This window comes from Oncorhynchus masou, chromosome 19, assembly GCF_036934945.1.
Source record: "Oncorhynchus masou masou isolate Uvic2021 chromosome 19, UVic_Omas_1.1, whole genome shotgun sequence".
NCBI lineage: Eukaryota > Metazoa > Chordata > Actinopteri > Salmoniformes > Salmonidae > Oncorhynchus > Oncorhynchus masou.
In genome coordinates this window covers 39,998,434-40,010,590 of record NC_088230.1, presented here as the reverse complement: position 1 = coordinate 40,010,590, position 12,157 = coordinate 39,998,434, and the positions used below count along the sequence as shown (strand labels likewise).

The 12,157-nt window shown below is 44.7% G+C and overlaps 1 protein-coding gene across 14 annotated transcripts in view; it reads left to right on the top strand.

Moving 5' to 3' along the window:
* The window catches only part of LOC135506264 (microtubule-associated protein RP/EB family member 3-like), a 42,289-nt gene that overhangs the window by 2,490 nt on the left and 27,642 nt on the right, over positions 1-12,157 (top strand). For 3 of the 14 annotated variants that reach the window (XM_064925785.1, XM_064925788.1, XM_064925787.1), the window contains exons 2-4: positions 6,900-7,120; positions 7,358-7,426; positions 7,876-8,082. The exons of 3 other annotated variants lie outside the window; for them this stretch is intronic. In XM_064925785.1, the coding sequence (XP_064781857.1) occupies positions 7,994-8,082 (89 nt within the window). In that variant the 5' untranslated portion in view covers positions 6,900-7,120; positions 7,358-7,426; positions 7,876-7,993. Of the gene's footprint in view, positions 1-2,305; positions 2,735-6,899; positions 7,121-7,357; positions 7,427-7,875; positions 8,083-8,230; positions 8,538-10,808; positions 10,947-12,157 lie in introns of those variants that run through there. 8 more of the 14 variants (XM_064925795.1, XM_064925794.1, XM_064925793.1 and 5 more) reach the window with 8 other exon arrangements.

Sequence of the window (12,157 nt, the reverse complement as noted above, 5' to 3'; positions counted from 1 at the left end):
GTTCATTAGAACGTGCGTTGAAGATGTCATTCCCATAGCAATTAAAACATTCCCAAACCAGATTAAACCAACATGATTAAAACATTTCCAAACCAGAAACCGTGGCTTGATGGCAGCATTCGCGTGAAACTGAAAGCGCAAACCACTGCTTTTAATCAAGGCAAGGTGACCGGAAACATGACCGAATACAAACCGTGTAGCTATTTCCTCAGCAAGGCAATCAAACAAGCTAAGCGTCAGTATAGAGACAAAGTAGAATCTCAATTCAACGGCCCAGACACAAGAGTTATGTGGCAGGGTCTACAGTCAATCACGGATTACAAAAAGAAAACCAGCCCTGTCATGGACCAGGATGTCTTGCTCCCAGGCAGACTAAATAACTTTTTTGCCCGCTTTGAGGACAATACAGTGCCACTGACACGGCCTGCAACCAAAACATGCGGCCTCTCCTTCACTGCAGCCGAGGTGAGTAAAACATTTAAACGTGTTAACCCTCGCAAGGCTGCAGGCCCAGACGGCATCCCCAGCCACGCCCTCAGAGCATGCGCAGACCAGCTGGCTGGTGTGTTTACGGACATATTCAATCAATCCCTCGACCAGTATGCTGTTCCCACAAGCTTCAAAGGGGCCACCATTGTTCCTGTTCCCAAGAAAGCTAAGGTAACTGAGCTAAACGACTACCGCCCCGTAGCACACACAGACCGCATCGTGAAGAAGGCGCAGCAGCTCCTCTTCAACCTCAGGAGGCTGAAGAAATTCGGCTTGTCACCAAAAGCACTCACAAACTTCTACAGATGCACAGTCGAGAGGATCCTGGCGGGCTGTATCACCGCCTGGTACGGCAACTGCTCCTCCCACAACCGTAAGGCTCTCCAGAGGGTAGTGAGGTCTGCACAACGCATCACCGGGGGCAAACTACCTGCCCTCCAGGACACCTACACCACCCGATGTTACAGGAAGGCCATAAAGATCATCAAGGACATCAACCACCCGAGCCACTGCCTGTTCACCCCGCTATCATCCAGAAGGCGAGGTCAGTACAGGTGCATCAAAGCTGGGACCGAGAGACTGAAAAACAGCTTCTATCTCAAGGCCATCAGACTGTTAAACAGCCACCACTAACATTGAGTGGCTGCTGCCAACACACTGACTCAACTCCAGCCACTTCAATAATGGGAATTGATGGGAAATGATGTAAATATATCACTAGCCACTTTAAACAATGCTACCTAATATAATGTTTACATACCCTACATTATTCATCTCATATGTATATACTGTACTCTATATCATCTACTGCATCTTTATGTAATACATGTATCACTAGCCACTTTAACTATGCCACTTTGTTTACATACTCATCTCATATGTATATACTGTACTCGATACCATCCACTGTATCTTGCCTATACCCCTCTGTACCATCACTCATTCATATATCTTTATGCACATATTCTTTATCCCCCTACACTTGTGTGTATAAGACAGTAGTTTTGGAATTGTTAGTTAGATTACTTGTTTGGTTATTACTGCGTTGTCGGAACTAGAAGCACAAGCATTTCGCTACACTCGCATTAACATCTGCTAACCATGTGTATGTGACAAATAAAATTTGATTTGGTTCGATTCCAGGCTGTATCACAACTGGTCGTGATTCAGAGTCCCATGGAGCGGCGCAAAATTGGCCCAGCGGCGTCCAGGTTAGGGCTTGTCCAGGTTAGGGCTTGTCCAGGTTAGGGCTTGTCATGGTAAATGAGAATATGTTCTTAACTGACTTGCCTAGTTATTATAATAATAATATTAATATAAAAGAAATACATAACATGCCCCCAGACACCTGAAGAGAGAGAATACAACACCTCATATCCTGGCAGGAGGTCTCATAGAGTTTTTGGAGTGTGGAAAAAAAGATTCCCGTGCCTAAAGGAGGGGTTCTGCACGAAGATGGACACTACACTGACAGTCATTATTGCAGTGGCAGTTCTGTATAACTTTGGCAAGAGACGAGGAGACGATCTACCTGGGGAGGCTGAGGAGGATCTACCTGAGGAGGCTGAGGAGGACCTACCTGAGGAGGACCTACCTGAGGAGGCTGAGGAGGACCTACCTGAGGAGGCTGAGGAGGACCTACCTGAGGAGGACCTACCTGAGGAGGCTGAGGAGGACCTACCTGAGGAGGCTGAGGAGGGCCTACCTGAGGAGGCTGAGGAGGACCTACCTGAGGAGGACCTACCTGAGGAGGCTGAGGAGGATCTACCTGAGGAGGCTGAGGAGGACCTACCTGAGGAGGCTGAGGAGGACCTACCTGAGGAGGCTGAGGAGGACCTACCTGAGGAGGCTGAGGAGGACCTACCTGAGGAGGACCTACCTGAGGAGGCTGAGGAGGACCTACCTGAGGAGGCTGAGGAGGGCCTACCTGAGGAGGCTGAGGAGGGCCTACCTGAGGAGGCTGAGGAGGGCCTACCTGAGGAGGCTGAGGAGGACCTAGCTGAGGAGGACCTACCTGAGGAGGCTGAGGAGGACCTACCTGAGGAGGCTGAGGAGGACCTACCTGAGGAGGCTGAGGAGGACCTACCTGAGGAGGCTGAGGAGGACCTACCTGAGGAGGCTGAGGAGGACCTGGCTGAGGAGGCTGAGGAGGGCCTACCTGAGGAGACCGTGGTGGACCATGCTGCCGATGCCATTGGGAATGCTGTGAGGAGAACCTTGATTGAGAAACATTTTGCAGCCTAAGGTGTGTATAATGTAGCATTAGTAACATGTAAATAGCAATATTAGATTTTGATCGACACATACCATTCCTAATTAGGCTATCTGTATTCAAAGGTATTATTAAGACTTTGTTATTCTCAATGCCATACATGGTGGCACTGGAAGCACCAGAACACAAGAGTGGGGACAAGACTGGAGGACACTGCTTGGGAAAGCATTGTTGTTACTGTCATTTAATTATGCCAATGTGCTTTCATAAATTGAAAACCCTTAATCTGTTTTATGAGAATTTGTAAGATTCTTGTTTGCATAAAATAGATGCAGACCAGTCTTTCAATAATGGGTAACAAAATTTATTCTCGGAGCGCGCTCCCACTTAACTACGAACAACAATTTATATACAGATCATGATGTCATTTCAGTGCTTTAACAGAATCCCCTCCTCTCGAAAAATGTCATTCTAACTTACTAACACACTCCCAGGTAACTTTTGACCCCTCAACATTATCGATCACCACTGAGCTGACATTTCTAATTAACAGAAAAGACAGTGAGTGCATTCCTAGGTTATCTAAAAACCCCAGAGCTAAGTTTCTGTAGGTTCAACCATAGGGTAACGACCTTATATGTTTCACAGTCCATTACCCATTCGTTTCTTCCTAGTTGAAATGGTGTTCATTAACTTTAATTATTCCTTGTCCGTGTCACATAATCTCTTCTTATGAACTCATATAGTTAATCAGATATAATAAAACAGAGTATAAGTTTACTTAGTTACAGTTCCATTTAAAATGATTTGTTCAGTCATTTAATCATAATTTTACCAACAATTGTTTTAATAAATAATTGCTTAAATACATAAAAAGAGCAGCATTCATTACACAGTGGGCATTTGTTTCCCTGAAGGAGTTTCTGTTTGTGAATTCACAGTAGCTCTTTTGGTAAATTCAGGACCTCAATCTGCAGTAGATTTTTCTCTCGCCCCAGCTCCAAAACATCAATATGAGCTTGGTTCATGTCAGCTCTGGGGCGTTTGCTTGGCCTGTCTGGTGTTTTTGTTGCTGGTGCAAGATCCAGACACTGCTGCTTCTCCACAGCACAGGGTGTCCGTTCAACTCAAGGAAAGAAAATAAATTAAAGAAAATTAACTATTTTTATTTGGCTATTTACGTGCCCATTTTGTACAACAATTGAATTGGGGCTTATGATATGAGCAGCCTTGGTATTAATGATGATGTTATGTAACATGCTGTAACGGGCCTGATAACGCTAACACGTTGTAACGGGCCTGATAACGGTAACACGCTGTAACGGGCCTGATAACGGTGACGGGCCTGATAACGGTAACACGCTGTGACGGGCCTGATAACGGAAACACGCTGTGACGGGCCTGATAACGGTAACACGCTGTGACGGGCCTGATAACGGAAACACGCTGTGACGGGCCTGATGACGGTAACACGCTGTGACGGGCCTGATAACGGAAACACGCTGTGACGGGCCTGATAACGGAAACACGCTGTGACGGGCCTGATGACGGTAACACGCTGTGACGGGCCTGATGACGGTAACACGCTGTGACGGGCCTGATGACGGTAACACGCTGTGACGGGCCTGGTGACGGTAACACGCTGTGACGGGCCTGGTGACGGTAACACGCTGTGACGGGCCTGGTGACGGTAACACGCTGTGACGGGCCTGGTGACGGTAACACGCTGTGACGGGCCTGATGACGGTAACACGCTGTGACGGGCCTTCTCTTTAATCCGTGTCGATCCATTAAGTCTGTCACATAAAATGGCCCAGGTGTTTTCCTTCTTTTTGACAGTTGTGTTGTCTGTCTTTTTATCCTCTAGTACGTTACTACATTCCTCCATCAAATCAAAGGTTTATTTGTCACGTGCACCAAATACAACAGGTGTAGCGTACTAGAGTGAAACGTACCTTACAGTGAGATGCTTACTTACAGGCTCTAACCAATAGGTGACCTTACAGTGAAATGCTTACTTACAGGCTCTAACCAATAGGTGACCTTACAGTGAAATGCTTACTTACAGGCTCTAACCAATAGTGCAAAAAAGGTATTAGGTGAACAATAGGTAAGTACAGAAATGAAAACAACAGTGAAAAATAACAGTAGCGAGGCTCCATACAGACACCGGTTAGTCGGGCTAATTGAGGTGGTATGTACATTTTTTAAATGTATTTTTTTTACCTTCATTTAACTAGGCAAGTCTTTTAAGAACAAATTCTTATTTTCAATGACAGCCTGGGAACAGTGGATTAACTGCCTGTTCAGGGGCAGAACAACAGATTTGTACCTTGTCAGCTCAGGGATTCGATCTTGCAGCCTTTCGGTTACTAGTCTCAATGCTCTAACCACTAGGCTACTCTGCCCCAGTAGGCTACTCTGCCGCCCCTATACATGAATGTATAGTTAAAGTGACTATGCATATATGATAAACCGGGAGTAGCAGCAGTGTAAAAGAGGGGTTGGGGGGGAACACAATGCAAATAGTCCGGGTAGCCATTTGATTAACTGTTCAGGAGTCTTATGGCTTGGGGGTAAAAACTGTTGAGAAGCCTTTTTGTCCTAGACTTGGAACTCCGGTGCCGCTTGCCATGCAGTATTAGAGAGAACAGTCTATCACTGGCGTGGCTGGGTTCTTAGACAATATTTAGGGCCTTCCTCTGACACCGCCTGGTGTAGAGGTCCTGGATGGCAGGCAGCTTAGCCCCAGTGATGTACTGGGCCATACGCACTACCCTCTGTAGTGCCTTGCGGTTGGAGGCCGAGCAGTTGCCGTACCAGGCAGTGATGCAACCAGGATGCTCTCGATTTTGCAGCTGTAGAACCTTTTGAGGATCTGAGGACCCATGCCAAATCTTTTTAGTTTCCTGGGGGGAGGGGGGGGGGGGGGAGATAGGCTTTGTCGTGCCCTCTTCACGACTGTCTTGGTGTGTTTAGACCATTCTAGTTTGTTGTTGATGTGGACACCAAGGAACTTGAAGCTCTCAAACTGCTCCACTACAGCCCCGTCGATGAGAATGGGGGCGTGCTCGGTGCTCCTTTTCCTGTAGTCCATAATCATCTCCTTAGTCTTGGTTACGTTGAGGGATAGGTTGTTATTCTGGCACCACCCGGCCAGGTCTCTGACCTCCTCCCTATAGGCTGTCTCGTTGTTGGTGATCAAACCACTGTTGTGTCATCTGCAAACTTAATGATGGTGTTGGTGTCGTGCCTGGCCATGCAGTAGTGGGTGAAAAGGGAGTACAGGAGGGGACTGCGCATGCAACCCTGAGGGGCTCCAGTGTTGAGGATCAGTGCGGCAGGAAGTCCAGGATCCAGTTGCAGAGGGAGGTGTTTAGTCCCAGGATCCTTTGCTTTGTGATGGCCTTTGAGGGTATTATGGTGTTGACTCCAGCTCAGCGTTCAATGAATAGCATTCTCAAGTAGGCATTATTTTTGTCCAGGTGGGAAAGGGCAGTGTGGAGTGGATTAGATATTTGATTATCTGAGGATCTGCTTGGGCGGTATTCAAATTGGAGTTGGTCTAGGGTTTCTGGGAAAATGGTGTTGATGTGAGCCATTACCAGCCTTTCAAAGCACTTCATGGCTACGGATGTGAGTGGCTACGGATGTACAGACTCAATCAGGGATATGTTGAAAATGAAAGTGAAGACACCTGCCAGTTGGTCAGCACATGCCCGGAGCACACGTCCTGGTAATCCATTCTTCCCCACAGCCTTGTGAATGTTGACCTGTTTAAAGGTCTTACTCACGTCGGCACAGAGAGCGTGATCACACAGTGGTACGGACCAGCTGATGCTCTCATGCATGCCTCAGTGTTGCTTGCCTTGAAGCGAGCATAGAAGTGATTTAGACAGATACATGGTCTCCACATACTGAGACAGAGAGGTGCTGTCCAGACAGCGTCAGATACATGGTCTACACATACTGAGACAGAGAGGTGCTGTCCAGACAGCATCAGATACATGGTCTACACATACTGAGACAGGGAGGTGCTGTCCAGACAGCATCAGATACATGGTCTACACATACTGAGACAGAGAGGTGCTGTTTTGCTTGCTTGTATGCTTTAACTGAGACTAATGCGTCTTTCAGTTGGCGCGTGTCTCTATCAAATAAATGATCAATATTTCTATATTTTATTTGGACGGACAAGGAGGTACGGTAGGGCGTGCCAGGCCATAACGCCGGCCCTGCAGTGAATTGACGTTGAACATCACCAATGCATCAGTTCAATTTGGCCTAAATGGTCAATGAAAAGCATTGCCTATAGGTGGAATCCAATCAAGTTGTAGAAACATCTCAAGGATGATCAATGGAAACATGATGCAACTGAGCTCAATTTCGAGTCTCTTAACAAAGGGTCTGAATACTTATGTAAGTAAGTTATTTCTGTTTTAAAATATATTTTTATAAATGTGCAAACATTTCTAAAAACCAGTTGTTTTTTTCTTCAAATAAGGCTGTAACGTAGCAAAATGTGGAAAAAGTCAAGGGGTCTGAATACTTTCCGAATGCTCTGTATACTCAGAAGTGGTAGATGGGATGCATGCCTCTTGAGTCTGACTAGGGCCCCACTTCTTCCTCTTCTCCTGCATTGGTGTTTTTGTGTAGACCCCAGGATGAATAGAGCTGCCTTGGAAGTTCAAACAATGGATCCAGGTCAGAGAAGATGAATTTCTGGTGAGTGACCGCAGATCTAGTATTTCGGCTGTAGGTAATAATACAAGAAATGCTATCTGCGAATAATGTAAGAAATAAAACAATATAAAAAAGTTGTCTAGAAACAGGGTGACCATGTATGTCAGTGCCATCTTAAGTCAGTGTGGGATAGTCTGTGGGAGTGGGAGATCAGTACTTGTTTGCCATTTATCAAACCTGCTTATACCACCCAACCTTGTCAGTAATAAGAATTGGGAAACTTGTTTAGTGCAATGATGTATTGATATGAAGTATCATATGGGGTTTAGCATAAACAACAAAATAATATTTCAATAAATCAACAACAAATGAATAGTCCTGTCAGTTAGCATCTCAATGAGGAAAGCGTAGTCCTATTAGAACCTGTTGTTGAGCCTTTAAGTCCTTGAATGGATGTCCAAGTCCAACGAAGTATTTGTTACTCCCCCAAGTGAAGAGGATGGCTCTCAACTGTTCCACTATTTTACCACCACAACATTGGTTTGGACAACGAAAGAGCCCTAAAATCCCTCTAAGCACACAACAAAAACATGCTAGCCTTCCCCCACCATGGACTTGCAGTCGCTTCAAGATGGCCCCTGTGGCTTGGACACGCCCCACACCGCCCCCTGCAACCTTAAAGACTTACTTCATGATGGGTAACTATCTTCACAAACAGTGTGTTAGTGTAGTCTTGGCCCAGTATATACCAACACATTCTTTTCATATATTCATTATTTCATTTATTTTAGGGGCAACGTTCCATTTCATTTTCATGTTATGCTTTTTTGGTAACTCATGTTACAGTATTATGGCCAGGGGATAGAAGCTGTTTTGGAGCCTGTTGATCTGAGCCTTGATGCACCGGTACCGCCTGCCAGACGGAAGAATGGAGAACAGTCCATGTCTCGGGTAGCTGGAGTCTTTGGTAATTCTTCGGGCCTTTCTCAGTCACCTGGCATGTACGTCCTGGATAGCTGGAAGCTCACCCCTAGTGATGCGCTGGGCCGTCCGCACTACCCTCTGTAGGGCTTTCCGGTCGAGGGCAGTACAGTTGCCATACCAGACGGTAATACAGCAAGTCAGGATGCTCTCGCTGGTGCAGCTGTAAAAGGTTAGAGTCTATGGATTCTTCAATTACATTGAGCTGATTTCTGACGTGCTGTTCCTTCTTTTTCCGTAGTGTATTCTGTATTGTTTTAGTGATTCACCATAATGAAGGCATAGTCTAAGGTTTTCTGGATCTCTATGTTTTTGGTTGGATAGGTTTCTCGATTTCTTTCTTAGGTTTTTTCATTCTTCATCAAACCATTTGTCATTGTTGTTAATCTAATTGTTAAATTTAATAGCGAAGCTGAGAGGTCAAATGAACTGTTTAGGTTTTCTACTGCCAAGTTTACACCTTCACTATTACAGTGAAATCTTTTGTCCAGGAAATTGTCTAGAAGGTATTGCATTTGTTGTTGCCTAATTGATTTTTGTTAGATTTCCACACTATTTTCTTTCCATCTATAGCATTTCTTAATATTATTCAGTTCCTTTGGCACCCATATTACATCTTTGGTCGATACCGATATATGATATTTTCCTTGTCAAAAAACTCGATATAACATTTTTTTACTGGCTGTTTTAAGTATTCTAGTATAGTTAAATAGCTGAAACACACAAACACACACTGACCAAAAAGTTATTTTGTTGGCATTTATGTACAGTGCCTTGCGAAAGTATTCGGCCCCCTTGAACTTTGCGACCTTTTGCCACATTTCAGGCTTCAAACATAAAGATATAAAACTGTATTTTTTTGTGAAGAATCAACAACAAGTGGGACACAATCATGAAGTGGAACGACATTTATTGGATATTTCAAACTTTTTTAACAAATCAAAAACTGAAAAATTGGGTGTGCAAAATTATTCAGCCCCTTTACTTTCAGTGCAGCAAACTCTCTCCAGAAGTTCATTGAGGATCTCTGAATGATCCAATGTTGACCTAAATGACTAATGATGATAAATACAATCCACCTGTGTGTAATCAAGTCTCCGTATAACTGCACCTGCACTGTGATAGTCTCAGAGGTCCATTAAAAGCGCAGAGAGCATCATGAAGAACAAGGAACACACCAGGCAGGTCCGAGATACTGTTGTGAAGAAGTTTAAAGCCGGATTTGGATACAAAAAGATTTCCCAAGCTTTAAACATCCCAAGGAGCACTGTGCAAGCGATAATATTGAAATGGAAGGAGTATCAGACCACTGCAAATCTACCAAGACCTGGCCGTCCCTCTAAACTTTCAGCTCATACAAGGAGAAGACTGATCAGAGATGCAGCCAAGAGGCCCATGATCACTCTGGATGAACTGCAGAGATCTACAACTGAGGTGGGAGACTCTGTCCATAGGACAACAATCAGTCGTATATTGCACAAATCTGGCCTTTATGGAAGAGTGGCAAGAAGAAAGCCATTTCTTAAAGATATCCATAAAAGTGTCGTTGAAAGTTTGCCACAAGCCACCTGGGAGACACACCAAGCATGTGGAAGAAGGTGCTCTGGTCAGATGAAACAAAAATTGAACTTTTTGGCAACAATGCAAAACGTTATGTTTGGCGTAAAAGCAACACAGCTCATCACCCTGAACACACCATACCCACTGTCAAACATGCTGGTGGCAGCATCATGGTTTGGGCCTGCTTTTCTTCAGCAGGGAAGATGGTTAAAATTGATGGGAAGATGGATGGAGCCAAATACAGGACCATTCTGGAAGAAAACCTGATGGAGTCTGCAAAAGACCTGAGACTGGGACGGAGATTTGTCTTCCAACAAGACAATGATCCAAAACATAAAGCAAAATCTATAATGGAATGGTTCAAAAATAAACATATCCAGGTGTTAGAATGGCCAAGTCAAAGTCCAGACCTGAATCCAATCGAGAATCTGTGGAAAGAACTGAAAACTGCTGTTCACAAATGCTCTCCATCCAACCTCACTGAGCTCGAGCTGTTTTGCAAGGAGGAATGGGAAAACATTTCAGTCTCTCGATGTGCAAAACTGATAGAGACATACCCCAAGCGACTTACAGCTGTAATCGCAGCAAAAGGTGGCGCTACAAAGTATTAACTGAAGGGGGCTGAATAATTTTGCACGCCCAATTCTTCAGTTTTTGATTTGTTAAAAAAGTTTGAAATATCCAATAAATGTCGTTCCACTTCATGATTGTGTCCCACTTGTTGTTGATTCTTCACAAAAAAAATACAGTTTTATATATTTGTTTGAAGCCTGAAATGTGGCAAAAGGTCGCAAAGTTCAAGGGGGCCGAATACTTTCGCAAGGCACTGTATGTCCCCATTACCAGTAAAACAAAATAAAACCTACTTCTTTCACTATTTCAGCTGTGCTGTTTCGTTGTTCAATTGTTCAGTCGTTCCAGGATTTCATCATACGTGTCAAGCAGTGAAGTTTCAGTGTCTGTCCGTGGCCTCTTCCTCGGTTCGCACTGTCAGTGTCCAGCTGTGTCAGTAACATTTCAGGTAAACCCTGTTTCTTGTCTGCATTGAAGTAGTGGTCCTTGTACATAGCATCGAGCATGGTGGCGACACAGTAAAGAGAGAATGCCTGTTAAAGAAGTAGCGGTCCTTGTACCTAACAACGAGCACGGTGACGACACAGTCAAGAGGCTCAGAGAGAATGCCATCGAATCACAGCCTCTTGTAGAGTACTTTCCAAATTAACCCCACGGTCTGTGTGGGCAGTTTAGTTGAGCAGGCGTTTCAATGCCATGACCGAGGGCATCACGTCTGCTGCAGATGCAGTTGATGAGCTTATTTCTCCATTCAGTTGTTAGAATGGATCTAGGAGTGTGTTCATGTTTCAAACATGTTCTCAAATACCATTGAAATGGCAGCAGCGGTATGAGAACCAGCACATTCTTGAGCAATACGGCTTTCCTCAGTACGAAATCATTGTTGACCCACTGTGCTGTCAAACTTAGCATACTCATGGGGCTGACATCGCTAGTCCAAATGTCAGTCGTGACAGCTAATGGCATTGAAGCCCATAGCAAGTGATATGCGTTTGAACACTACTGTGTAACTCCGGTAGTGCAACACAGGAAGAATAGCGCCTACTTGGTAGTGTGTACCGGACCCCGACCAGTCGGCGAAAGCCAACATCATCCGCGACAGAGGACAGTTGATTTGTCAAGGGCAATGAATTCCATTATCTTGTCGTTAATGGATTTCACCATTGAGTTGTCTTGCTGAAATGTTCTTACTCTTTCAAATGACTGATGAACTTGTTGACTCCTCGATCCACACAGCAGACGTTGTGGGTTAGGAATGCTGTGTTGCATGTTTAGCGCTATATTTTTCATGGCTTCATTACGCCATCTACCTACGTTTATATAGGTATGCATGTCAGTTTTGACAGTGATTTTGCACATTGGCGTTTATTAACCAAGATATTGTGCCAATGCCGATGTTGGCATTTTCGCTAATATCGGACGATTCTGATATGCTTACCGATATATATCGATATAGCATCCCTAGCTTTGATGCCTCATGATTGAGTATTGCTCTGTTCAAGTAGACTGTGATTTTGCTGTGGTCTGATAGGGGTGTCAGTGAACGCTCTAAGAGACTCTCGGTTGAGGTCAGTGATAAAGTAGTCTACAGTACTACTGCCAAGAGATGAGCTATAGCTGTACCTACGAGAGGTCGACCGATTATGATTTTTCAACGCC